Source organism: Camelus bactrianus, chromosome 18, assembly GCF_048773025.1.
Source record: "Camelus bactrianus isolate YW-2024 breed Bactrian camel chromosome 18, ASM4877302v1, whole genome shotgun sequence".
In the NCBI taxonomy this organism is placed as follows: domain Eukaryota; kingdom Metazoa; phylum Chordata; class Mammalia; order Artiodactyla; family Camelidae; genus Camelus; species Camelus bactrianus.
Window position 1 is genome coordinate 107,161 of NC_133556.1, and position 27,906 is coordinate 135,066.

Below are 27,906 nucleotides of genomic sequence, written 5' to 3' on the forward strand. Positions count from 1 at the left end.
TACCTTGAGCTTCCTGGCATGAGTCTCCTTTCCAGCCCCTCCCTGTCGTCCGGGTGCCCACTTCACAGGTGACCAGTGCATTAGGTTCCAGTGCTGCCCCACACCCCACACACGGCATCTACAGACATGCTTGCTTCTTCCCTTCCCACACGAGTAGCCACTCCCTGTACTCATCTCTCCAGTTAGCCACTCACAGCCCCTCCTGCCAGAAAGGATTAACCATGCCCCCTGAACCAGGCCAGCTGGCTGCTTCGCACACCCCGTGGGGTTCAGGGCACAAGGCTCACCTCCCCCGAGGCTGCTCTAACCTGGACTCAAAGAACAGCTGGAGGGTGGGGGGACCTGAGCAGATGCCACCTGCCCTAAACTGCTAAAAGGCAGGTGGCATCTCCCCCACATCTGTCCCCAGGGACCTCATCTCTCTGCCTGGAACACACCTCCTACCCCACTTCCCTGGGAACACCCAATTTGTCCTCTGGTCCAGTCCCAGCGCCTGCTGTGAGGGCCTCACGGTGTACCCACTCCTGCAGCCCCAGCCTCCTCCTGCCACCCATGCAGGGCAGTGGTTGAGACTGGAGGTGAATTTCCCTGGATAAGCCCAGAGTGATGAGGTGCCGTGGAGACTGTGGCTCCTGCCCAGGCCTCCTCCGAGAACCCAGGGCTGGTCCTGCCCTGCCCCGAGCCACACCCGCCTCGTCCTTTCCCACAAAGCTCCTCAGAAGATTGGTTCCCTTGGTCCCCACCACTTCTGTTCTACTCGGGACTGCTGACGCTTTCAGCCGCGCTGCACAGGGTCATCCAGTTAAGACCACCAATGACACCCATGTGGCCACATCTGGGGTCAGTGGTCAGCCTCCCACTCACCTGCCAGGTAGCACGGGACAGCATGCGTCCTGCCGTCCTGGGACACTGACATGGCCTCCTGGCTTCCTCCCCGGTACCCTGGCTGGTCACCCCTCCTGGCCTCAGTGGTGGAGTACCGGGGCCCAGTGCTCAGCCCTCCCACCAGTTTTCCTGGCCCTGCCCATCCATCCCACGGCTCTGTGTACAAGGACAACTTACATTTCAAATCGACCCGAAATCCCTAGTTCCCAGAACCCTAATCTGTTCATCCACGGAACCCCAGGAGCCCTGGCTGGACTCCAAGAGCAACCCTGAAGCCCCTCCTTTCCCTACGGCCTCCCACCCTACAGATTCATGAGCTCAGCCCCAGGCGAGCCTTTCTCGTCCTAAGGCCTTATGCTGCTGTGTGTGAGTGTGTGTGTCCGAGTGTGTGTGTGTGTGTGTGTATTTGGCTAAGGCCGTGCCTCTCTGTGTGTGCATGTGTATATATATCTGTGCACACCTGAGTGTGTGTTTCCTTTTTGTGATTTCCATGGATGAACCCACTGCACCAAGTCAAATTACTCCTCAGGGAGAATTACCACAGAACCAGGCAGAAAGATGTGGCTGAGAGTTTTCCATCCTCCGACCTCCTGTGGGGCGTGCTCTGTTTTCAAAGGCTTTTTTTCCCACAGGTCACCTTAGCCTGCTGACTCCAAGCTCGATGGTGGCTTGCGGTCCCTTCTTTGAAACAAGTTCTGCCCCAGCCCAGGGCACAGGTGTGAACCAGGCACTGGTCTTAGAGGAGCATGTGCGTCTGAGGGAGACAAAGCACAGATGAGAACAGAAGACGGCATCTTCCCACCATGACGGGTGATGCTGGGCGATAATCAGAGTCGTGGGGCAGGGGAAGGGTGGGCACTAAACACCATCTGGCTATTGAGATGGTGCTTTTCCAAGGTGATAGCTGAGATAAAGCAAGAACTGTGCAAGGGAGCCATCCAGTGGTGGACGGAGGGTCTGAATAACATAGCTCCCAAGAGAATGGGGGTGTGTGTGTGCTGTGAACATACGTGCTCAGGGAGCCCCACTGAGGCTCCAAGATGTCCGTGGTTCATGGGCCCGCCCACCCCACGTCCACACTGAAGACACCGACCATGGGAGGCCTGGCACGGCTGCAGCCTACAGAACCCCAGGGCCAAGGGAGACACTGTTGACCACAGACCTAAAGTCCTTCCTGTTTTGCCTCCCACCTCCCCCAGATGAGGGGTGCTTCTCAACCTCCATCTCAGTCTGGACATCATCTCCTTGGCGTCTCTGAGTAACCCTGTCCAAAGTGACATCTTTGGCACACGGCTGGTGCTGTCAGTGTGAGAGGGAGAGAGGGAGGGAAGAAACTCCCCCAAACGCTCCACTTCCACCCTTTGGAGTCCACTCACCCCACTCCTCGGCTCCAACACACCCTCCAGCTCCAGCTCTGCAGGGCCCAGTCCTTCACTTACTTCAAATGGCCTCAGAAACATCTATTCCTCCCACTAGCTGGGCTGGGACTCCCCCTCCAATGGGTGCCCACTGAATGTCAGGCACTGGGCCGGGAACTGAGGTGCAGTGGTGAGGCTCAGGGAAAATGGACCCCGAATTCATGCAAGAGAAAAAGGTGGTCCCGAGAGGGCAGTACAGTGAGTCACTGGAAGAGCTGGGGTCCCACCCAATGGCCCCCGCCAGAGACTGCCCTCCTCAGTCCTGCTAGGGAAGCTTCAGCTACCTGCTTCGGGAACTTGCGGTGCCCAGAGGGCAGGGGTCAGAAAGCCTGTCCTCTTGGCGGTGAGTGTGATGTCCTCCTCGGCCAGGCTCACTTACTTTCCCAACTAGGACTTTAGTCTGAAATTTACACGAATATTCTCTATTGGGAGCTGGGGTTCCAGAAATTGTATGGGCCCAGAAGTACTGCGCCCCTGGGTGTGGGTGGCCAATTTTACACATCTAGGGAGGCCAGTGCACAGACACACACACACACACACACACACACACACACACACACGGCCCTCCCAAAGTGAGGGAGGTGCCGCCTCCCACACACAAGCACTTTTCGGTGCCAAGCGAATCCCAGCAACGCCTCCAGAGTTAAGGCGCAGGCGTGGTCCCCTCAAGGTAGGGTGGGGCTTCAGCGTGCAGGAGCCTTGCTAAGGTTCCAGCGTCCCCTCCGGGTTTGGGCCAAACTCGGCGCTCCGATCCTCAACTCCAGCCGCGGTGGCCGCGACGCCCCGTCGTCCTCTCCCTCACCGGCTGCCCGGCCCGCGAGGACCCGCCCGAGGCGGGGGCGGGGGGCACAAGGTCACCGCCTGGCGGGGAGCTCATCTGGCGGCGCAGACGCCCAGCGGCTCCAGGGAGGGACTTGGCCTGGGTTCTGGCCTTCGGCTCATCGAGAAGGAGCCGACAGGCCGCAGCTGGCGGCGGCCGGCCCCGGGCGGGCGGAGGTCCTGGGCACAGCGGCCTGGCCCGGGAGCCCGCCTCGGAGGAGCCCGCCTCGGCAGAGCCCGCAGCGCCGCAGCGCTCCTTTCGCGCTGCACGAGCCGGGCGCGCGGGTCTGAGCCCTCCGCCTTCCTCTCTGCCTTCTCTCGGCAGGCCACGGTGAGAAGGCGCCCTCTCTTTAGCGGACCCGGAGCTGCAGAGGCTTGGTGGGGCGCGGCCGAGGGGAGGAGAAAAGAGAAGGAGCCGAGTAGGCCCGGACTCGCGGGGCTGCGGCTCCGCCAATCTGCGGGCGCTGACGCGGGGGGCGGCTCCGCGGCGCTCGGATATCTGGCCGCCCGGGGCGCGGGGCGCCGAGAGGCTCGGCCGTGCGGGTGCTGCGCTCCCCGGACGGCCGCTGCACCTGCCCGGGGACGTGGTCGACAGCTCCGTGCGCGCCCCGCCTTCCTACCCCCTTCTCAGTCTGTGCGGCCCTGCGCCCTCGTTCCCCTCCAGGTCCCCGCCAGCGAGAGAGAGCGAAACCCTGCCCGAAGGAGCCGCCCCTTCGCGCGGCCGGCCCGGAGCCTCGCTTGGAGCCGCGAAGCGGACTGCGCCCAGCCTCGGATCGGATTGCGCCGAGCCTGGGATCGGATTGCGCCGCGCGGTCGCCACCACCCCCCAGGCCGCCACGCCTTGGCCGTGATGGGCCGCAGCGTCTGGCCCCCGTGTGCCTGATGAGCTCGGCCGCGGCCTGGGAGACCCAAGCCCGCTGCTACGTGCGCGGGGCCTTCCCCAGCTACACCCCCAGCTCTGCAGACGAGGGCTTCTGGGCCCGGGTCGCTGAGGGTGCGGCCGCCCCAGGGAGGCGAGGGGGAACGGACCTGAGATGGCCGAGCTAGCAGGCGCTTTGGCGGTGGGCGCCCTATGCGTGGTGCAGGCCTGGGGGCAGCCCCGAGGCTGGTAGCTGGACGACACCAGATGGACCTTGACCCGCGCCGCGGCACCGCGTTCGTGCCAAGCCAAGACTAGAGGGGCACGGGCGGAGCGCGCTCGCGGGGAGCCCGGAGCCCCCCGGGGCGTCTTTCGCTGGCGGGGCCATGAAGATGATCCTGGTGCGCAGGTTCCGCGTGCTCATCCTGATGGCGTTCCTGGTGGCCTGCGCGCTGCACATCGTGCTGGACCTGCTGCCCAAGCTGGAGCGGCGCGCCGCTCAGCCCTCGGGGGAGCCTGGCTGCTCGTGCGCGCATCCCGCAGCCGAGGAGGCGGCACCGGGCTGGGCCCAGGCGCGCGGCCGCCCCGGGGAGCCCCTGGCCGCAGCGTCAGCCGCTGGCGACTCGGGCTGGCCCAACAAGCACACGCTGCGCATCCTGCAGGACTTCAGCTCCGACCCTTCCTCCAATCTTACGTCCCACTCGCTTGAGAAGCTGCCACCCGTGGCTGAACAGGCTGAGGGCGCCTTGCAGGGGCAGGATCCCGGTGTCCCGCCACCCCAAGACCCTGCTCACCGGCCACTGCTCCGAGACCCTGGCCCACATCGGCCGGAGGCGTCCCCTGGCCCGAGCGGGGACGGCTCCCTCCTGGCCAGGCTGTTCCAACACCCCCTGTACCAGGTTGCCGTTCCGCCACTAACGGAGGACGACGTCCTCTTCAATGTGAACAGTGACATCAGATTCAACCCCAGGGCGGCGGCGGCGGCGGCGGCAGAGAACCCTGACTGGTGAGTGAGGCAGGGTCTGCTGGCTGGTGTGGTTGCTGGCAGGACGGCCCCCAAGGCAGCCGCGCGCCTTTTGAGAGCCAAGATCAACTCAGGCCCCTTCCCAGAAAGGGCCCTTGCACGTCCCAGACACCGTGTGAAGAGGCCCCGGGACCCCAGGAGGGCGTGGACCCTGCAGCAGAGGCCCCAGGGAAGGGAGGTTTGTGGGGCAGGCAGCATGCCGGCTCAGGCACTGCCTTTGTTTCCAGAATGCCTGCCTCCCCAAGAAGGGCTGCTGGGTGGTGTGGGAGCTGCTCCCTGTGGCCACTGGCCTGGAAGGCAGGCCTGGCTGGCGGGAGCAGAAAGGGCCAGTTCTGCATTTACAGGAAAGCAGTGCTGGCCTGCCAGGCCCTGGTTACTGGCTCACAGAAGGAGTCAGGCTGTGAATGAAAGAGCTGGGGGTAGTGAGTGACAGGCTGCCCCAGCCTTTCCTTGGGAAGCTTCTGGCTTTGGTGACATGGCTCTGGTAGATGCGTCAGAAAAGCCTGGGGAGGCCAAATGAGCCTTGTAAACCAGTCACTGAGAACAAAATTAGCAGAGGGGCGTGCTGGCCCAGTGACGCATAGCCGAGGGGTTCTCCCAGCCAGGGTGCAGACAGCGCCAGCTTTTGGGGGGGGGGAACAGCTTCCTATACAGCGAGTAGCCTCTCCCGGGAGTATCTTTTTAAACTGTTTCTGTTTAAACGCCTACCCCCAAGGTCCTCCTCTGCCACACAGATCAAAATAAGCAGATGCTACAGTCCAGGGTGGTGAAATGTTAACTAGCAGCAAGGCCAGAATAAATAAGTACCTGCAAAAGGTTACCCAAGCAACAGAGGGGAAAGGCTAGGTTTCCAAAACCTCCCCTAAAACCCTTTCTCCTCTGCAGTTGGACCGGCCTGGTGTTTTCCCTCTAAACACATCAAGGTGTGAGCTTTGTTGGCTGGCCAGGTTCGAGGTAATACTCAGAAACTTGAGAGGCAGAGCAGCAGCCCAGATCTGGGCCTCTTTGTAGAAGAGACAGAGCCCAGAGCCGGTGGTCAGTGATGGAGACCGAGGGCGGCTTCTAGTGTCCGCTGTGCGGCAAGTCGTGGGGCCGGACGGCCTCACTTGCATGTAAATTAGAACTAAGATAATTCACTTTTTGCTCCATCCCAACAGCAAACAGGGTCTGTCCTCCCTCAGACTGGTCCCTGGGCTCCCTCTGGACAAGGCCAGGCCACGTGGGCAGGAGGTCCTCAATTTGGGCCTTGGCTGGAGTGAGCACCACTTTCCTGTCTCCCCACCCAAAGCCACTTCATTAAAATCAGATTTAGCCTCTTGCATCATTCCTACCCTGGTCGTTGGAACCGAAGCTGGGTGCCCAGTGAGGCTTCTGCCAAACACGGCTCTTCTGCCCCCAGGAAGCCGGCAGCCCCTCGAGCCCCAGGCTGACATCATGCTTGTTTTGGTGACCCCAGGACAGACATGGCAGACCTAGCCCTGACGGTCTGCGTTGGTCTGCTTTAGTTATAGCTGTCTGTGGCGTCTCCCGAGACTAAGTGAAAATTACCTGCCTTCAGGTCTGTTATTAGTTGGCAGAACAGCAGCCACAGGGAAAGTGCGGATGCTGCAGGTCCTGTTTGAGTCGAGGCACCTTTGAATAAATCTGCTTTTGTTTGGCTCCAAAGTGAAAATCTTGCTCAGCACCAGCTCCCCCGTTCCTCAGACCCTGCTGACCCTGGGCCACTTCACTTCTGCAGGCCACACGAAGGTCCTGAGGATGAAGAATTCCTGCCTACGGGGGAGGCGGCCGTGGACTCCTACCCCAACTGGCTCAAGTTCCACATCGGCATCAACCGCTACGAGCTGTACTCCAGACACAACCCTGCGGTGGATGCCCTGCTGCGTGACCTCGGCACCCAGAAGATCACCAGTGTCGGTAGGTGCCCTCCCCAGGCCTCCCACGGGGCCAGGGTGGCTTGGCTGGCTCTCTGTGCTGGAACATCGCCTCCTGGGCCCCTTATCCCGACAGCCTTCCAGGCGAGGGCGCCTGAAGGCCTTCCGTGCGATTAGCAGCCCATGGGGGGCTGCCTTCTGCTGTTGCAGGATGAGTGAAGGAGGGAGGGATGCGGCCCAGCCCGCCTTGTTGTTCTACTGGGCTGGGGGGCACACAGGACCCCTCTCGGGGGAGGAAGGGCACCCCTGGTGGCTGGAGCTGGTCCCAACACAGCCAGGAGACCCCGTGGAGAGCCCCGAGGCTTCTAGTAGTTGGGGCAGCCCTGCCTCAGTGCTTGCGAGGCACTCCCGAGATCCCACGTGGATGGGGGTGACTGGGGCTCGGCTCTGCCCAGGGTGTTGGAGGTGAGGTCTCTGAGTGCTTTGGGATCTGCTGAATTAGACCAAAAAGGGCAGCCAGTTACTGATTTCAGGAAAACGTGTCAGCCCTGGTTTCTGAGCGAGGAGGTCTGGTGCCGTTGTCTCGGGCCTGTAGGTGGTTTTTTGTGAAGGTCCTCATTAGTGACCAGTGGGGGAATGGTCCTGGGAGCCGTGGAGGGTGGAGGGTGGCCCTGGAGCATGGGTGCTGGGGCAGGCAGCTCCAGGCACTGTTCTCCTGGCATCTGGGTAGTCCTGCTGCTCAGGGGGCTCTGCTGACTGGGTTCTGTCCCTTCACTGACGCTGGGGAGCCGGGCGTGGCCTGAGGGCAGGCACCTGGGTTTTCCAGAGCTCTTTGGAAGCTGTACTGGGTGTCTCTGCCTGGTGCACCCATCTTCTCCCGTCACATGGCTGCTCCCCCTCTGAGAGGGACTGGTGGCGCAGGGCAGTGTCTCCCCTCCTTGCTGCTGCCCAGGCAGAGTCTGAGCGCCTCCCACCCCGGCCCCACCCAGCCCTCCTCCTGCCCCTCGCGGAGGCCAAGCTGGGAAGCCGTCTGTGTGGACGCTGGGAATTGTCTGGTAGATGCCACAGCTGGGGTGTCCCCTTGTTCCGAGCACAGACGAGGCCGTTACAAAGACGTCCAGGGCAATGACCATCCGCTGTCCATTCACAAGCCCTCTCAAGCACCTCCTGCATCTCAGGCCCCTTTCTGGGTGTTGGGAGTTAGGGGTTCTGAGAGTCCCAGGAGGACAGGACAGGGAGCACACACTGAGGTAAAGATAGTCAGGAATGACCAGCGGGGAGATGACCTCTGCCTCGAGGGCCCGGGTCTCAAATGGGACAAAGGCTTTCCTGGTGGGAGGGAAATAGCCTGTTAAGGTGAGGCTTAGAGAACACCCGAGGCTGCTGCCCGCCTCATTCCTGTCTGTCAAGGGCTCAGGCACTCTCGTCTTAGTCCAGGATGTCCCCGGGCCCATATGGCATCAACCAGAGCTGGTGCTGTGGCTTCCACACCCCCTCGAGTGCAAATGCAGGGTCTCGGGGAGAGGGTGGGCTATGAGGATCCCACAGGCTGGCCGGGCTCACCGCACCCTTGAGGGAGCAGGCAGCCTCTCAGCCGTGCTGCACAGGCCAGAGCCGGACACTCAGCCCCACGCCCTGCTGCCTAGGCCTGGAGGTGCACCTGGTGGGTCAACACCTGGGAGAAGGGCCATCTTCCTCAGGAGGCAGGACACCCTCCACCTGGAGCCCAGTGGAGCCTCCGGGGATGCAGGCCCGGTTTCCCAGGGGGTGGGCAGGAGAGGGCTGGCTGGGCCGGGCAGCAGGTGTGCCCCGGGGATGCAGGCCTCGTCTTCCAGTGGGCGGGTGGAAGAGGGCTGGGGCGCCTGGGGATGCAGGCCTTGAGGGAGGGGTGCTCCCCCAACTCCGCGGTTGGAAACCCAGCTGCCAAGACTGTGCCCGCTGCGCCCTTGGCTTAGCAGAGCCACTGGGCAGGTTTGGAGTCTCGGGCCCTGAACAGGAGCTGCCTGCTCAGGGAGAGGGGCGCAGCCCTCAGAGGCCCCGTGGGAGTCTTGGATGCGGCCCCTTTGCAAGAGCCTGGAGCCTGCCTTGGGGTTCCGGGTTCAGCGGCTCCGTCCTTTCGAGCTGGTGACAGGGGAGGTGGAACTCAAGCCCACCTTCCAGTCCCTTCCTGCAAACAGGGAAGTGGGCTTCCAGGCGCACGGTCAGCACATCCCTGCCCTGGCTCGGCTCTCCATGTGGCCTCAGCGGTCACTTCAAGCTTGGAACGTGAGTCTGGAAGAGGTCTGATGAGAAGCGTCCTGTAGTGTTCCGGCACTTTTCTGCAGAGCGATTCCGTTAGGTCCTTGCTCCACTCACGAAGCTCGTGCGGCCAGTGGAGATTTATTGACAGGTGGGCTCCTGGCTGCTTCCTCTCAGCTGTTAGCTGTCTTCAAAGAGGCTCGGGCGGCATCTGCCGCTGCTCCCCTGAACTCTGCCTTCGGCCGTGACATACGGCAGCTTTTCAGGAGACTCTACGCGATTTTAGAGCAGAATTCCAGACGTCTCTCAGCATTTGGCCCCAGCTTGGCAGAGTGACCGATGGGCTGGTGGGACAGCACCAGTTCCCCAGTAAGAGGACAGTGCTGGGGTGGGCGAGACCCTGCGTTTCTGGAGTCCTCAGTCACACTGAGGTTCTGATGCCCTTTGGTTTCTTATCATTTATTTGCTCCGTGGGAGGAGCTGATTGGACACAGGGGTGCAGGTGGGACTTGCTTCCAGAGCAAGGATGATTAAACTGACCAGATTTGCATAATACTTTGTTATTTTAAAAAACAGGATTATTGGGGGGAAGGTATAGCTCAGTGGTAGAGCGCGTGCTAAGCACGCATGAGGTTGGGTTCAATCCCCAGTACCCCCATTTAAAAGCTAAACCCAATTACCTCCCCCAACAACAACAACAAAATAATAGAATTATAAGCCATGGAAAGAGCTGACATGCTGTCCCAGTTGGCCCAGGAGGGAATAATCAAATCCAGTGACCCCAGTTATTAAATAGAATTGGGGACAGTGAATTGGGGCTTAATCAGACCACTAGTGCTTTGAATGATCGCTTCTGTTTTCATCTGATTAGAAAAGTAGTAAATGATCATTGTGGGAATTTAGGAGGCACAGACAAGGGGAAGGAAATCAAAGCCAGCAGCCCCAGCCCTGGGAGGCGACCCCTGGGCCTCAGCTCTGTCTGCGCGTCCGCACCTTCCACTCTGAAGAAGGCGCTTGAGGGCGTGAGGGTGGTGGCTCCACGGCTCAGCTTAGCGACAGAACTGCTGTGTCGTTACAAGCTCTTCAGTACCGCTGAGAGGCTACTGAGTGTTCGGTCACGTGGACAGCCCCGCCTCCTTCACCTTCCCGGGTCAGGCATTTTTAGGTTGTTTCAGGTGTTTTGGAGTGAAGTGGAATTTGTTTTCCTGAGGAGGGCACAGGCTCTGAGCGCTTCACCCATAGACCTGGGTCACACCGGACCTCAGCCGCATCTCCAGACTCCAGGTCAAGGGCCTGCAGATGGAGCCAGGCTGTCCTGGCAGCCATGGGGCGGGTGGCCAGGATGGGGACCTGGAGGAGGGCCTGGCCTTGGCGCTCACAGAGCCCTGAGGCCACGGGAACATTCGAGGAGTCAACCTCGAGGTCGATTTGAACGAGCCTGACAGTGTTCCAGATGCTTTGCTGGCGGGACCCCCATGTGGTCGTGAGAGTGGCCCCAGGAGGTGGTGTCCCTCTCACCCCCTCATAGCCAGGCTCTGACAAGTCAGTCTCGACCCCAACCACAGCCCCGAGGAGGAGGCCAGGCAGGGAAGCTGAGCCCCTTTCAACAGAAGGGGGACTGAGGTCAGGGAGGGTGAAGGTGCCTTACAGGGACCCCAGTCACAGGGAGCCGGGCAGAGATGCCCACCTCGGGGCTGCCATGCACCAGACCCTGCAGTGTGTCCCCTCCAGTGTGTCCCCTCCAATGTGTCTCCTTGATGTCCGTGTGGAGCTCCCAGAAGGCCCCTCTGATGGGGAGGTGTTTCCAGCCAAGGGGTCCTCAGGGTCTCTTCATACCAACTCTGCCAGACTTTCCCTAGAACCTCAGACACTTAGACTGGACGAGCAGGTGTGTGTGTACATGCAAGTGTGTGTGTGTGAGCACGCACAGATGTGCAGGGTCTGTGTGCACTGGGTGTGTCTGGAGGAGCTGGCAGCTGTGTGCACCCAGCCATCACTTCCAGAAGCCAGTCCCTTTGTCTGTGGGTCAGATGGTCAGAGGTTCTGCCTTCAGCCCCAGCACCTGAATGTCAGGGGGGTGTATTAGCATCATTGCAGGACACCCCAGACTTCCCGGGCAGGCTGTGGGGCTCAGGCAGGGTTGTGGGGTCATGGGGGGCTGGCTGTGCTCGGCCCCAGGCCTGCTGTGAGGGCAGAGGTGACCCTTATCTCCCTCCCGTTGCAGCCATGAAGTCGGGGGGCACACAGCTGAAGCTCGTCATGACGTTCCAGAACTACGGACAAGCGCTGTTCAAACCCATGAAGTAAGTGCTGGGTCGGCTGGGTTGGGGGCGAGGGGCTGGTGCTGGGGGCTCTTGGGCACTGAGTTTCTGGTGGAAAATGCAGTCTTTCAGAGGTTTTGGGGTGAACCAAGGGGACAAAGTGGGTGACACAGGGTCCTGCACCCTCACCCCCTCCTCCCCAGTCTCCCCTCAGCAAGGACAGGGTTTCAAGCAAGAGCCTGAACACGGACACCAAAGGGTGGCTGCTTTCGGTCTTGCCAGCCAAGTGGTCTGTGTCTCAGCTACTCAGCCCTGCCCTCCCAGCCAGTGAGGCTTTGTCCCTAAAACCAGCCGCTTGGCTGCTACGACCTCTGACCGCAGCTTGCCCTGTCCTAGATAGAATAGAAACTGTGCTACCAAAGTCAATATTAAAGGCCCAGCGGCATCGGGGGGCTCTGGGGGTGGAGGAGCAGGGACGTCTGGAAGACAGACCACCCTGGAAACGCACAGCCAGCTGCTGAGGTCCGTGAGTCCACCCTGCTGGGCCTGGGGCTCGGCTGTCCCACGAGGGCCGAGGCGGCTTCCCGTCGCTGGCTAGTTTCACACAAGGCCGGTTTTGCCCTGGTGGGAGGGCTCACCGTGTGTGAAGCCTGGGTTGCACCCCCGGTGTCGGTGAGGCCACTTGAGTCACGTGAGGCTGCTGGGCTGGGTGTGGACTGTCAAAGCTGCGGGGCACGGACCCACCTGGGGGCAGCTGTCTATTCATTCGCCAGATCCTGTTCATCTGCCCTGATGTCTGACTCTCAAGATAGATAGTTTCGAGATACAGAATTTTTTTCTACCTAATCTTTAAATTTTGAAAATGATGGTAACTAATTCAGAAGCATTTCAGATGCTTTGCAGGTCAAACCAGGCGTGAGAGCTAGTTTGCTGCTGAACTTGAGAGCGTGCTTTTGTGCTGCGCCTCAGTTTCAGGGCCTTTTGCTCCCGCTCCTCCGGACAGATGTCCTGCAGGGACTCCACAGGGGACCGTGGCCCTGCCCGGCTGCCCCAAGGCCGCTTGACCTGCGCTGATCCAGAGCTGCCTGGCGCAGTGGGGCTGAGAGCACTGTGCGCAGAGGCCAGAGGGGACTGTCCACAGGGACCAAGGAGACCGGGAGGGCAGAGCTGGGGGCTGCTGGGGAGGTGGGAAACAGCCAAGCACTGAGGCCAGTGTCTGTGTTGGGGTCCGTGAGCACAGGCCTCCCTCCCCGCATCTGTGTGGAGGGAGTTCACGTCTCCCTGATGAGCGTCCATAGTGAGCTGGGCTGTCTCGGGAAGACGCTGGACACTGGAGCTGCCTGCTTAGTACTGTGACCAGGGAGGACAGCCAGCCTGGTTCACAGCTCCTCTCAGGAGGGTTGATTTGGGCCAGGTGAGACCCAGGCCCCGCGTGGGCTCCTTGGGGAACATTCTGGAGGGGTGGGGGCTCCTCTGGAACTTTCCGGTCACCCTGGGCTCTTTTGCGCCTTCTCAGTCTGGGGCTTGAGTAGAGGAGCTACTTCCTGGCCCCTTGATGTCAGGTGGTGTGTGTGGAGCCATGCGGGGAGGAGGTTGCGCCAGGCGGGGTCGGCCGCGGGTGCTTGTTGGCGGCCAGGTGACAGGTGGGCCTGGCCCCTCCCTGGCAGGTGTGGAATTGGACAATAGCACGGTCCTTGCCACCCCTCTAGCCTCACTTTGGCACACAGGCTCCTCATCTGGGTGGTGTGTCCTCCGGAGTCCAGCAGGACGTGTCCAGATGCACCCGGAGCCACGGGGTGAGGTCCCTGGCCCCAGTGGTGCAGGCAGGACCCTCTGCAGATGCCCTGAGTTGGGGTTTGAGCCACGGGGACTCAGGCTGGTGCATTTGGAGGCTTCTGTTCTGGGCTCCACGCCCTTCTGGCCTCTCCGTCGAGGTCACTCTCACCTTGGAAGAGTTGCTGATCCAGCTGCGGTCTGTAAGAACGTCTATGGTGTCTTACTGTGTATGCAGGCGCCTCGACCACCAGTGCCCTGGGCCACGTGCCATGCTGAGGGTTCACGCTGTGCTGTCTAGTCATGGAACTCCTGGGAGTTAGAGGCACCCCCACCATCATGATTCTGCCGCTTCCGGGTGCGGGAACCAGCGCGTGGCGAGTAGTGTGGACTGCCCGAGGTTGAACCCAAACCTGCAGAGCCCCGAGCCAAGGTGCCCAATCTCCCTGCCACGGTGTGGCCGTCACCACCGTGGTCACAGGAGGAACTGAGTCCGGAGGTCACCCGCCTATGGTCTGGCAGCTTGAGGCAGCCGGACTCCAGGGGCCCCTTGGGAAGCCCACGTTGGCCCCCTTCTCCCATGAGCTCTCCGCTGGTGGCCTGTCTGCAGTGGGAAGGACATCGGGCTCCTGTCTGAAGGCTGAGCAGGGTGGACGGCCTGGGGTAGGCTTGTGACCAGTGGGCTGGGTTGGGAGACTGAGGCCAGAAAAGGAAACGACGTGCTCACAGCCTGCCCGCCCGACAGCAGCTGCCTCCTTCCCCTGCGCAGGGCGTGTCCTGGGCAGAGGACCCTGGCTGGGCAGGGTGGGCACAGGCAGGCTTTACAGACGGCTGACCTCGTGCCTCCGGCCGGCACTCCCGGTACTCCTCCTGGTCTAGTCCAAGCATGTCTCAGCACCCGCGTCCCTCCTGTGCTGACCAGGCCCTGAGTCAGGCATCCACTGTGGTCTGCTTGCCAGCAGACCCCAGGGGACAGGGCTTGTCCACGTGTTCCTGCCCCCCATGGCTGTGGTCTAAACATCAAAACAGCTGTGGTTTGTGACCACAGCATTAAAGAAATTAAAATCCATGATTAACAGTTCTCTTTAAGGAGAACTTTCTTCTACGAGCTCGTCATAGCTTTGCAAGTTGAATATTCTGAGTTACTTCGGTGGTGGCATTTTTTCACCGAAGTCTCCACCTAGAGGGAGCAGTGATGGCATGGGAGGCATTGCCCTCGGGGGCGCTGCAACGTGTAGTTTACGTGAGACCACTGGAAGTTTGATGGGCATATGTTTTTGACAAGCAGTGGAAAATGCAGCTAGCACCTTAGCCCTGACTTCTTCGGTACTCTTGCTTTAGGGTTAAAGTAAGTAAGGTTTTTCAACAGCTTTATCAGGATGTAATTCACGTTATAGTTGGTTCAGCCGCTTAATGTCTGCAGTTGAGTACCTTTCAGTGTGTCCACGGAGTCGTGCACCCAGCACCACAATTTTAGAGCCTATTCATCAGCCCACAAAGAGCCCTTGTGCGGTGTTGCCCTCACCCCCAGGACTCCCGCCTCGCCCTCCTCCCAGCCTGGACAGCCACTGGTCTACTCTGGCTCTGTGGACTTGCCAATCCCAGAATTTCACGTAAATAGAGTCGTACACTCTCCAGCGCCTCTCACTGAGCACCGTGTGTGCGTGGTCCATCCACACTGTGGCACTCCTTCTTACTGCCAGTTGCTACTCCATGGTATGGATGGACCACGGGTTATTTATGCTTTCATCTGTTCCTAGGCGTCTGGGCTCTTTCCACCTTCTGGATGCGTGAACACTTACGCACAGGGTTCTGTGTGGTCACGTGTTTCCATTTCTCTTGCGTGTGGGCCTGTGAGTGGAATTGCTGGGTCGAGTGATAACTGAACACAGCTGTTTGGGGAGCTGTGGCTACAGGCTGTCGTGGTCCCCCCGCAGCCTCCGCGTGCTGGTCGGTGCTCGTTGTTCTCGGTCTCTTTGGTCCTAGCCGTCCAGCGGGTGTGAGACGGTGTCTCCCTGTGCTCCTGACGCAGTTCTCTGCCGACTCATGATGTCAGGTATCTCTTCATGTCCTTCTTTGGAGAAATGTCTGTTCAGATCTTGTGTTAGTGCTTAGTTGGTTGTCTTTTTGCTCATAAGTTATAAGCGTTCTTTATGTATTTTGGATACAAGACCGTTACCACATATGTGGTGTCCTCTGAAACCCAAGTTTTCATTTTGAGGATGTTGGACCTGAATATTATTTTGTAGCTTGTGCTTTTGGTGTAGTTCTTAATTTTGTTTACTTTTTTTTTTTATTGAATTATAGTCATTTTACAATGTTGTGTCAAATCCCAGTGTAGAGCGCGGTTTTTCAGGTATACGTGAACATACATGTATTCATTGTCACATTTGTTTTCGCTGTGAGCCACCACAAGATCTTGTATTTATTTCCCTGTGCTGTACGGTATAGTCTTGTTTATCTGTTCTGCATATGCCTGTCAGTATCTACAAATTTTGAACTCCAGGTCTGTTTTTAATATTGAGAAATGTGTGTGCTGGGTCATAGGGGTGCAGGTGATGTGTGTAGCTGAAGTTTGGAAGCACCGGGGTGTCCGCAGGGCCAGCAGGCCTGGAGTGGCCATCCTTGTTTGATCTCCAGTAAATCCCTTCCCTCCCTGGGACTCGGTTTGCCCATCTGTCGACGAGGGCTTTGTAGGTCTAAACTCCAGTGGATTGGTCTAGGGGACAGGGCACCAAGTTTATAAGAGGAAGCTGAGAGTTGCTGGTGGTTGGCAAGGCAGGTGGGGCTGGGCAGACACACCAGAGCGTACAGGCTCTTGGCAACAAATTTCAACCTGCTTCTTGGAGAGGAAGCTTCCCGGCGCCCGTGACGCTGGCCATGACCACCTCCCAGCAGAAATATGCGTCAGCCTCCCGTCAGCACCGAGCCAGGCCTGGCCGTGTGCCAGGCGGGGGTACAGGCATGACTCAGCCCCAGCAGTCCTGCCACTGAGGGCGGGACAGAGAGCAGTGTGCGTGCTCTGCCACGCAGCCCCGGGGGCGCAGGGCCTGGTCCTCCATGGATTCTGCAGAACAAGCCAGGATGCCCGTGTGAGACAGCACCCTCAGTCCAGTGTGACCAGCCTGTGAGCACTCGAGGCGGCCGGAAGCTTTCTCAGACGTGACCTCCAGCTGAGGCCTGAGCATGCGTGTGAAGTCCCCAGGCCGGGGGACCAGCCTGGAGGAGGCAGCACATTCTGGGACCGGGCAGCTTCCGCAGGCGAGAGGCCACTCCGCTCAGTACCCTCTGCTGTGCAGAGGACCACATCACATGGCTGTTTATGCTGAGGTTAATTTAAATGAGGTGAAGTTACCGCTCAGTCTCTCGGTCTCACCAGCCACACCTCGGGTGTCAGTGGCTGCACGTGGCTCGTGGTGCCATGTTGGACGTGTCCATCATCACCAGAAGCTGTGGGACAGTCCTGGGTTTGAGGACAGAACGTGAGGGGTGAGGAGGCAGCTAGAGGGGGCAGAGGCTGGTCTCTGGAGGGCAGGCGTCTGGGTCTTTTGGACTTTTTCCAGGAGGCCAGTCAGCCGTGCTGCGCAGGGATGGGGGCTGTGCAGGTTTGGGGTGGGGAGAGCAGGAGGGCTCACCAGGGGTCTGCTGAGAGATGCTGGCAGCTGCAGCCAAGGAGGTGTGAGGATGGGGGACGAGCGTGGGTTCTAGAGAAACTTGGGGGAAGCAGATCTCAGGCACAGTGGTCCCCTGGGCACAGTAGTGGGGTTGAGGGCGTGAAGGCTTAACGGCCTGGGTGCCAGTGGCCTTGGGGCATCCAGGCAGAGGGTGCACATGCGGTCTGGAGTGGGAGGAGGGGCAGCCATGGAGGGGCATCCTGGCTGTGTGACCTTGCAACCCTCCCGCCCCTCTCTGGGCCTTGGTTTCCTTACTCTGCATGAGGCTGGATCACAGGAGGCTGAGGGCCCCTCGTGTCTCCAGCATCGGAAGGCAGTGGGTTTTCAGAGCCAGTGGTGCTCCAGGGAGCCGCCTGTAGTTCCCTCCCCAGAGTCAGTCCTTGCTCTTTGATCGTCCGGTGTGCTGGTTTCAGTCTCTTGCAAATGTTGGCAGGACAACCAGTTGGTGCGCTGGAACTGCGGCTATTTAGGGCCCAACAGCTGATCGCAGGCTGGAAACAGAGCTGCAGCTGCGCTTCCACCCAGGTCACAGGCCAGCAGGCGCCGTGCACTCCCCCGCCAGTCCCGTCTCAGCCTCCTGAGCCTCTGGAAACCAGGGCTGTGACATCCTCTGTGCCTGTGTGTGGTTTGGGATCTAAGATGTATTCAGAGGCAGTGAGGAGTGGAAAAGGACCCGCCCTGTGGTAGCTTCGAGGGGAAAAACAGCCACGAGGGCAAGAGGACACCAGGACTGACAGGTGTGGTCCCTGGCACGCCGTGATCCACGATCCACGTGCTTGAAAACCAAGAAAAAGGGGAAAACTCCAGGAGCCAGGCTTAGCCAGTCTGAAATGGGTCATTTCAAGTCTGGCTAATGAGCGCTCGTCTTCCCAGGCCTAGGAGCTGGGGCACTGAGGAAGGTGCCCCCAGGAAGGCACCCTTCCCAGCCTGGAGGCAGACAGGCTGAGGTCGTGAGTGCAGAGTAGGCCAGGCACACGGGCCTCACGGACCTGGGCGGGCACCGGCAGGAGGGAGGCCACTGTCACCCCATAGACCTTGTCGCGGTCAAGGAGACCAAAGCTCAGAGTGTCAGGGGACGTGCCCAAGGGCACCCACAGTCACCAGCCAGGAGGAGGTGGGGCTGGAGTGACCACCACACTGTCCCCACTCAGATCTTAAAGCAGGTGGCCACCCTGCAGGGCCACCACCACCTTTGATGTCACTAAAAGGTGGGTTAGTTTCTGGGTTCCCCACTTTATAACCGCTGTTGTATTCTACACCTGCATGTCCACCCTGCATGAGAGTCTGGGCTGCTGCAGTGGCGTGCCACAGCCTGGGCAGCCGGCAATACCCGGAAGCTCTTCCCTCTCAGCTCCGGAGGCCAGAGCCCGAAACCAGGGTGTCGCAGGGCTGCCGCCCCGACACCCCTGAAGGGCACTTCCCGCTGGCTCAGCTTCGGGGCACGGCCGGCGATCCCCGCAGCTCCGTGACCTGTGGCCACGTCTCTACAGTTTCCGTGTCGTCACCTGGCCTTCCTGTGTGTCTGTGTCCAAAGTCCCCTCTTCTTGTAGGGACACCAGTCACCGGACCCAGGGCCACCCTGTCCACTGTGATCTCTTCTTAACTGCTCACATCTGCCAAGGCCCTCTTTCCAAGTAAGGCCACAGTCATGGGTCTGGGGGCTGGGACTCCAACATACCTCTTGGGGGAAGGCAGCTCAGCCCCTCCCAACGTCCGGGTTAGACTCCATTCCGTGTCCACCTGCGCCTCTTCCCAGGCCTGAGTGAAGACAGTGGGAAAGAGCCTTCATCTCCACCACCCTCCTCGCCCGCCTTGGGGCCCCCTCCTCTGTGTGTCGGATGAGGAGGGGTCGGTTAGAGCAACAGCAAATATATCAGTGTTGCTAAAATCCAGTAAAATTTTAGTTTTACCAACACTTGAATTCCCCACATTCCACCGTCTTAAAATTTACATTTCTGTTAAGTTGGGCCATTTCTATGAAAGTGTGCAAGGATGGTAAGCAGTGCTCACCACGGAGCACACGCAGGGCCCCAGGTCACCAGGTCACTGGCACCAGGTCAGGAACAGACCCACGGAGCCCCCAGGCCCCTCTCCCCCGCAGCTCCCGCAGCGCTGACTGCCCTCTTGTTCCTAGCGAGGGGTCCCCGCCATGCCCTCACCACCCGCCATGGCTCATGTTCTCCCGGCCAAGTCACATTCCATTGTGTGAAAACCCCATTGGTGGACTTGTTTCCTATTTGAGGATATTTTAATGAACTGCTCTCAGCATTCAGGAATTTTTGCAGGACTCGTCCGGAGGGCAGGGCCGCAGCCGGAGTACGGGCCTGGTCTCGGGTTCAGCTTCGACCCCTGTGGAGCGGCTGTCCAGGGTGTCCATGCCCAGAAGCATGTTCCCCAGCAGGGTCTGGGCCCTGGCTCGGTGCCAACGTCTGGGTCAGCCGCGCATACAGTCTGCACAGGCCGCAGGCTGTGAGCGCCCTTGTCGCTGAGGCCCAGGCCAGGCCTGCGCCCCATGTTTGGCCCTCGGGCCCTCACTCCCCACCGTTGTCCTGCTCTGGGCTCCTTGGTCTGGCAGCCCCACCATGTGGCCCTGGGGGGCCTGCATCTGCACGTCCTGGGCTGGGGCCGGCCCTGCACGGACACCCGCCTCGTACTTCTCGTCCGTGCAGCAGCCTGGTCTCCCCGAGCTCACATGCCGGGCCGTGGTTCTCGACCCCAGTGAGAGCTGCTCCCTCACCTCCTCAAGTCTGTTAGGAGTTTGCAGCTTCCGCTCCAGCCAGCAGCGGAGCCAGAGACCCCGGGGCTGACACGTCAGGAGGTTCTTTCAGGGAGAGGAGACTGGGGCTCAGCAAGGCTTAAACGCGAGCAGAGAGTGGTCATCGGGTCCCAGGCCCATCGGGCTCTCCCTCAGGCAGAGCCGCGGCTGTCAGGGCCCCTGGGCCCGCTGCACGGGGATGGGGTCTCTCCTGGGGAGGTGCCACACTGCCTGCTCCCCCCGGGGGCACTGCACGTGCAGAGGCTCTAAGTACCCGGGTTACCTTTGCAAAGAACAGGGCGCGCGCTTGCGTGCATGTCTGCGTCTCCCAGGGAAACCGTCCCCAAACAGCTGTTTCCAGGCCCAGGAATTCCTTGTGGCTGAGGTGCACACAACAGGCAGCTGCAGAAGTATTTGCAGGCCGAGGCAGTCCTTCCAGACACAGACACCTGAGCCTCTGTGCTCTGAGGCACTGCCCCCAGGGAGCAGTACCGGCCCGAGAGGAGGAGGTGCTGGAGGGAGGGTGCGTCTGCAGAGTGCGCGCTCGGGGCCATGGGGCAGGGGCCCCCAGTTGAGTGGGAGCCTTGGGCCCTCGTGGCCTCATGGACCCACCTGCCCCTGGGCCCTGCCACGGCCTCCCAGCAACAAGTATCTGGGGGAGTTGAGCTCAGCCAGGCATCCTCTCCAGTGTCCTCCTGGTGTTGGCATTTCCTCCAGGTTAGCGACGTGGTGGCCCCAAGCAGGCCCTGCCCCTCGCTGGGGCCCCCTCCACACCAGGGCCCCGTCTGGCTATCATGGGCACTGGCACAGGGAAGTCCACTTTCTGTGACCACGTGGGCTCCAGGGCTGTCACAGGGAGGGAGTCATAATGGACTTGACTCCAAGGGATTGTTTGTCTCTGGGACAGCAGTCCAATGCCGGGAGGCTACTGGCGGGGCTGGCTCTTCCCTGATGCCTCCTCCCCAGCTCCTCCCTCCAGGCCTGGCCGGCAGAGAGGCTACAGTGGGGTCTCTGTGGTCCCCACACAGCCACCTTGTTGGTGGGCCAGGGGTCCCATGCCTTGTTATCAAAGTGTGAGACTTGCATGCTGTTTCTAGTCATCGCTTTTACGAGGGGAGGATTTACGGAGGCTCTGATGGAATGCGGCGCTCCCCTGGCTGGCAGAGGGGGAGACTGGCCACGTCTGCATTGCAGCATGATTGCTGCCGCAGCCTTGCGTGGTAATTGCCTCTCCCAGATTAACGTGTAAAGAGCAGTTCTGTCGTCCACGACCCTCACTGGGTGCTGCTCTCCGGGACCAGTTTACCTGTGAGTTAGACAGTGTCTCTCCTAGTTTACCTGTGAGTTAGACAGTGTCTCTCCTAGTTTACCTGTGAGTTAGACAGTGTCTCTCCTAGTTTTAATCTTCTTTGATGCCCGTGCGATGAGCCGCATGGATCCTGTACAGCAGGGGCTGGGCTGTGAATGCGGAGCTGCCTCCTTTGCAGATAGGGTGAGGGTGAGGGTGAGGGTTGGGGTTGGGGTTTGCAGAGAGGCATCTGCTGCCTGGGCTCCTGGACTCCCCTGGGCCTCGGTGCCCTCACCTGTAACACAGGGCACACCAGGGGCACTGCCGGGCAGCCCACTTGGCTGTTTTCTCCCTGAGCCGCTGTGGGATTTAAGTGCAGACAGTGCAGCTGGCCTTTCTGCCTCTCTTCACGCCCTGCCTGGTCTCAGCACCCCAGCCAGTCATGAGACCCAGAGTCCTCTTCCTGCTCTCGCCCCGGGAGGGCCCCTCAGCCCCACATGCAGGACTGCCCAGTGCCCTGCGGTTTGTCCACGAGCCCTGGGTGTGGCCCTTCGACACTGTTACAAGACCCGTCTAATGTCCCCAGTCGGCACAGGGCCTGGTGGACCTGAAGGGAGCCTCGGGCTCCAAACTGCATCCCTAAAGAGGGTGGCGGGGGTCTGGGAACGTGTGTCCTGTCCCAGCTCCATGTGCATGACCTGAGTCCACGCCCAAGGCTCAGCCTCGGTGTGGGGCCGGTCACTCCTCCATTCCCTTGCTTCCTGAGGTCCGGGTGTGAATGGGGGGTTCGGTGCACAGCCGAGACCCTGGGGGCATCAAGCGTCAGAGCCCAGGGACTGCAGGTGGGCACCAAAGGCGACGATTCCGGAGAGGGGTTCACTGGTGATGACACGAGCATGGTGGTCGTGTCTGGTCCGACCTTCACCATGCTGGATGCTGGGAGCTGGGCCGGCACGGCCCCTGGGTGTGAGAGCGCACATGACATCCAGTTGCAGTGACGGGGGGTTGGGGTTTAATGGCTGCCTGCCCTCCCACCGGACCATGAGCTCCAGGGTGCAGCCACCGGCTCGTAATTTCCCTCAACGTTGTCGTAGGTGCTCAGCAAGTAGTTTTGAAGGAGTGAGAAAATGCGCGAGTGAACCACCGACCCAGCAGCGTTGGAAGACTTAGCCCACCGGGGGTGGTGCGTGGCTCGAAGCAGCAGCTGTGTCCACACGTGGCCCTGCTTGAAGGAGCAGGGTCTTTGAGGGCCGTCCAGGTGGCTGTGCGCGAGGGTGAACAGGAAACGCGCAGAGCTGCAGGGACGGGTGCCCCAGGACTGAGGGGCCTCCGGGGGCCACCCAGGCCCTGTGATGGGGGGTGGAAGGGGCCTGGACGGGGCCTGCGGGTGACCCGCGAGGGTCTGAGTGTGCGCGGGGCTCTCCGACGACTGTGCCCAGGCCAGTCAGCGTTCCTGGTGCCTCTGCGGAGCCCGCCCCGAGCCACTGGGACGTCTCACATGGTCATTCACCTTACAGGCCCCCAGCGGTAGGGAACTTAGCTTGTCCCCATTTCATGAACTATTTTTTCAGTCAGAAAGCAATGGACTTTGTTAATTGAAAAACAACTAAGTAACACCCATGACAGGCTTTTGAGAGCACCTCCTGAGTTTGTCAGTGGCAGGACGAGGCTGGCAGCTCAGGGGGCCTCTGAGCAGAGCAGCCAGGACCCCAGCTTGGCCTGCCCGGCCTGTGGCCACCTCGGCCCCTTCCCAGTAGCACCACTGCGGGACAGCTGCCCACCTGCGCCAAGAGTAACTGTCCCGATGAGAGGAGAAGGCAGAAGCCCTTGAGGACAGAGGGGCTCACCTGAGATGCAGGGGTCTGTTGCCTGAGGAGCAGGATACTGGGCCTTTGGGAAGGGTCTTTCCCTCACTGATCCCTGCTTCACTCCCAGGGTCCAGGTATCCCCACACCCCACGTTGCCCCCTGACCAGCTGAGCTCTCCAAGCCCCCAAGAAATGCTGGTCCAGCTCTGCCCACTCAGGGAATCCGAGGGTCCCTGGGCCCTGGCCATTCGAGCCTTGAGGCCAGCACAGCAGTGCCACCCCCAATGCCCGTGGGCGCCTGCTCAGGTGGACATGTTGGGAGGGGTCTCAGTTAATCCCCAGGGCAGTCCCGAAGTGGTCATCCTCTTCACACGTTCACAGTACCCAGAGGCTCAGGAGGGAGTCACTGCCTGCTGCCCAGAGGGGTCAGCGCTGGCCTGGCTCTGCCGTGGCTCCGTGTGGCCTGGCATGGCCATCACATGGGGCTGCTCCTCTCCATGAGCCAGAATGGCCAGGGTGCAGGGGTTGCTCTGGCCCCCCCAAACCCCACTGATTTACCGTCAGCCAGAGCTGCGTGACTCAGGCCAAACACAGAGGTCAGCCGTCCTCTCCTGCTCCTACTTGGCAGCTGGGAATCCCTTTGCTTAACAAAGTAAAAGAAAAAGGAAGCTATCGACAGTTCTGTAACCATTGCAGAGAGCCTGGCAGGGAACTGAACAGATGGGAAACTCAGTAACAGAGGGTGGGTCTGAGCGTCTCCCAGGCCCCCAGCCCCGTGGACGCCCGCCCTGGCCGCCTGTGACAAATGGAGCTTCTGGAAAAGATTATCCCCCTTGTTCAGAACCAAAGCAAGCAAGTCATTTTTTCCGAAAACATTCTCCTGCACCAAGACGTCGAGAGTATCTTTGTGTTTTTCTCAGGCAGTGGGGGTCTGCGGGGCCTGCTGGTGTCGGGGCCGCGCTCCACTGTCCTGAAAGGGGCAGCAGTGGAAAGGGAAGAAAAGTCGGGTTTTCATTCCCTCGTGCTGGGTAGGAAACAGGTGGGGAGCCTCCTGGGAGCGCTTGACCATCTGGTTGTGTTTTACACCCCAAAGGGAAACTTGCAGATCTCAGATCTCCTTAGACAAGCCTGGAAAATGAGCTGGAATTGGCCCCCAAGCGCTGGATTTGGTTTGTTTTTCCTACTGGAGGAAAGACGTCACAGCAGCAGCCTTGGTGCTAAATGTTCAACCCACCATTGGGTAGACTCAGGCCCTCTTGTCAGCACCTCAGGCAAGGTGCTGAGCCACAGGGCTTCGGTACAGAAGGAGGTGCACCTGCGTTCAGGGCCAGGGTGTTCACTCCCCTCCAGTCCATTTCCCGGGCACGTCCACAGACACCAGTGAGCTCACAGAACGGGATTTAAAACATAAACTTTCAAGGAACTCTCTTCTGCCTTTTGCTCTTGAAGTCAAGTCTAAGTCATTGCAATTAATTTTAAATGAAAATGACTTCAGGCTTTCTTTATAATTACGGATTTTGAATTGTTTTTAAATTGGTTTTCATTAAATTGACCGGAAGTGGTTTGAGTCTCACCTGACTTAATTTTCCTACCCCACTATAGAAGTGACTTTTCTCCTGCGTCCCACTTTGAAGAGCAGTTGCCAGGGTCTCCTGGAGACCCGTGAGCGGGAGGGGCCTTGGAGGGTGAGGGCTCCTCATGGTCACGAGAACGGCAGCAGACCACCTGCTGGTTCCGACGCTCTGGCTGCGGGCGGCGTGGCCGGCGGGAGGGGCAGATCTGTGCCTGGGTAACAGATGCCAAGAACCCATCTTTGGGTGTGGTCATTATGAGTCCGTGGCCCCCAGAGAAGTCCTCCCAAAAGAAAACGGGTGGGAGACCACCATCCTCGGCCGAATCCTGGCATGGTACCCCCTGCCCCATCAGTTCTGGAGAGGAGGGCTCCGTGGCGGAGCTCAGGAAGCAGGTCCCTGCAGACCTCTGTGGCCTGCATGGTGCCCAGGCTCTCTGGCGGGGTCAGCTCTGTGGGGGCCCAGGCCCCTCTGCTGGGTCGGCACCCCCAGAGTCAGTGCCACCCAAGGGCTGGCGTCGTGGCTCAGCCGGGGGGCGGCCAGCTGGGCCTGTGGCACCCGCTCCCGGGTCTTGTGCAGCTGAGGGGCCAGCACCTTGGAGGGAGGGCTTCCACGGGGGCTGCAGCCACCCTCTCCGTGGAGGGCAGAGGCCTTCTCGGAGCTGGTGCAAACCACGGGCGAGTCCCAAGGAGAAGCAGCAGGGATGGGCAGCCACTGCCAGACCAAGCTTTTCTTAGGTCGGCTGGCCACCTTGGCCCACCGTGCGGCTACGCCGGGCTGGCTCAGGCCTGTGGGACAACATGTGGCAGCGTCCAGCCGCACGGAGCAGCCCCTGCAGACGTGGGGGCCCTGGCCCGGCCCGGCTCGGCTCCTGGGACGTGGCTCTCTGCCTGTGTCTCGCTGATGGTGGATCACAGCTGGGCCGGCTCCACTGCACCCCGTGCCCTCTCCACCAGGCCCGCATTGGCTGGTGCGTGGCCGGTCCACCGGGAGAGTCCCAACCGAGGACACCCCTGCATGTCAGATTAGGAGGTCTGTAACCTTCGTCACCCCCAAATCCGTGCAGAGGAGGCCGGCTTTTCAGGGACTGGCAGGTGAGGTCGTCCTCTGCTAAGTCCACGGGGTGCGGCTCCCCTCCCGGGAATCTGCTGCTGCTCAGCTGGCTGCGTGTCCTCCCTGTCAAGGTCCCTGATGCACACGCTCAGCAGGTGTGAGGAACGGGTGGGCTTGGCCACGTGCACTCGGGCAGCAAGGCTCAAGAGCTCACTGGTTCGGATCCGTCTCAAGGGCTACGGGGTGGACACACAGGGGCCAGAGGTTCTGAACAAGACAGGCGTGTTTAGCAACAAATCCCCACACCCGCAGGAGCCAGGACGTTGGTGCCCAAATTAGCAGGAGATACCGACTGCAAGGTCTCACTGAAGTAACTGCCAGACCCCCCCCCCTCATCGTTTCCAGAAGGTCTGCCAGCCAAAACCCTGATATCAAACAGCTCAGTCTGTCTCCTTAGTGGCAGGGCGGCCGCCTGCTGCCATGTGAGTGGTGGAGGGTCAGGGCGGCCGCCTGCTGCTGTGTGGCTGCTGGAGGGTCACCCTGGGAGCAGGCTAATGGCTGTCTCCTTGCCCGCTCTCGGTGAGTCAGGCTCCACAGGGCCTTTCCGAGAGTGGGGAGATGGCTGTGTGTGTTGCCCGAAGCTGGCCCTGGATGGTAGCCAGAGCCTCGTCCCCTCAGTGGTGCCTGACCCCAGGATGTCAGGTCACCTTACTAGGACAAGGGTCTCTGTGGATGTGACAGTCAGGCCCTCGGGATGAGGCGGTCCCGTGGACTCCCGGGTGAGCCTGAAATGCAATCACATGTGTCCTTGGTTTGGACAAAGAGAAACCAGAGGATGGATGTGGTGACAGAGGCAGTGTTGGGGACCGAGGAAGCTGGAAGAGGCCAGGAGCACCCCCGGAACCCCTGGAGGGAGTGTGACCCGCCCACGCCTTGATTTTGGACTCTGGTCGCCAGAACTGTGGAAGGATAGACTGTCGTGTGGGGCCTTTTGTCATGCAGTTGCAGGACACCCGCACATGCCTCCTGGCCCCCTACACTTGGAACAAGGAGGGTCCATCCTTGGAGGTGGTGAGGGGCGGATGCCGGCCAGGCTGTCTGGTCAGTGTGCCTCACCCAGCCTTGCGCCTTACCAGCCAGGTGACCCGGGCCGAGTAACGCGGCCTGCCTCCTGGAGTGTGGGGCCGTCATGTGGGTCAGTGTGCGTGAGCAGGGTGCCCCGGCCAGCAGTCCGCAAACACTCTGGTTTCTGCTGAGTGGCTGTGACCCCTGCAGACGTGTGTCCCGGCTGTCCTCACACAGCCTGTGAAGGGTCCACTTCCTGCTCTGTCCTGCAGGGTTTGGGATGGTGGTGCATCTCCACCACACACAGAACGTTTGTGTGTGGCCCGCCACCCTCTGGGCCTCCGTTTCCCATCTGGGCTCAGGGATCTCGGGGCCCTTCACTCTGACTAGGACACCTGAAAAGCCGTGTGACAGCTGTCCGTGCCCCGAGCAACCAGACAGCTGCCCTTTTTCCAGTATGACCTGACGATTTGCTGCTGTTTCCCTCCTGGTCCCACATCCCTGTTGGCCTCTGCATGGCCGGCCCTGTCTAGTGTGGCCCGCTGACCCTGCATCCCCGTTGGCCTCTGCATGGCCGGCCCTGCCTGGTGTGGTCCACTGACCAGGAGGCACTGGCTCGCCTGTGAGGGACTGGGAGCCCCTTCCCTCTCTGCTCATCTGGGGGACAGCCAGCTGGAGAGGGGGAGCACCAGCAGGTCTCTGCTACCCTAGGAGGCATCACTCCCGAGCCATCACTCCTGCCACATGTCTCAGAGGGCAGCCTGCAGAGGGCGTAGCCAGGCCGGGCCCATGCCAGCAGACCCTTCCCCACCAGCTGTTTTCTCCCGGTGTCCAGGGGAGAGAATGTGACCCAGCCCACTGTCCACCCCAGCCTCCCCTTCTCAATCCTGGGGCACCATTGGGTCGAAGCAGGGCTGGGGACCTGAACACTTGGCCCTGCATCAGGGCCCTCCATGTGTGAGCTGAGACCTCTCTCTCTGGCTGTGTCCTTGCCTGTGGGATGGGGACAGTTTGTGGTGGTCCTGAGGATTCAGGGAGTAGATGTACAGAAAGCACATAGCGGGGCTCAGCTCAGAGTGGGAGTCAGATACATGTTGGCTTTGATTCTTTCAAAAGTTTGGTGATAAGCTGTCAATTTACTCTATTTTTAACCGAAGCAAAGGTTTTCAGTTTCTTCCACAAGTTAAAGAACGCTGAGAAGCTGATGGTAACAGTGGGAACAGTCAAGGGGGCTGTCTGTGAGAGGGAACCTGTGGTTGTGACAGCTGTTATGGAGGGTACAGGGGCCTGGGACAAGCCTCTTGCAGGAATGAGACGCACTGGTGTTAACTTCCTCCCACTGAAGTCCCGGTCCTGAAAGCTCCCTGCACTCGGAGCAGGACCTTCCTTGGAGACGCAGGACAGTTCCTGTAGCCAAACCTCTGGGGCTGCCACACAGCCCTCCTGGGTCCCCTGGGAGCCCACACACCCTACCTGGTGGCTACCGTCTTCCGGCCGCACCAAGCCCAGCCTGGGGAGCTCCCGCACCCAGGTTGGTTCTGA

General features: G+C 60.4%; 1 protein-coding gene across 2 annotated transcripts in view; it reads left to right on the forward strand.

Annotated features, from left to right (window-relative positions):
* The first annotated feature begins 2,987 nt into the window (after nt 1–2,987).
* The window catches only part of FAM20C (FAM20C golgi associated secretory pathway kinase), a 41,562-nt gene continuing 16,643 nt past the window's right edge, over nt 2,988–27,906 (forward strand). Inside the window, exons 1-4 of one of the 2 annotated variants that reach the window (XM_074345435.1) lie at nt 2,988–3,453; nt 3,787–4,987; nt 6,744–6,922; nt 11,342–11,420. In XM_074345435.1, the coding sequence (XP_074201536.1) occupies nt 4,368–4,987; nt 6,744–6,922; nt 11,342–11,420 (878 nt within the window). In that variant the 5' untranslated portion in view covers nt 2,988–3,453; nt 3,787–4,367. The other variant, XM_010966284.3, reaches the window with a different exon arrangement.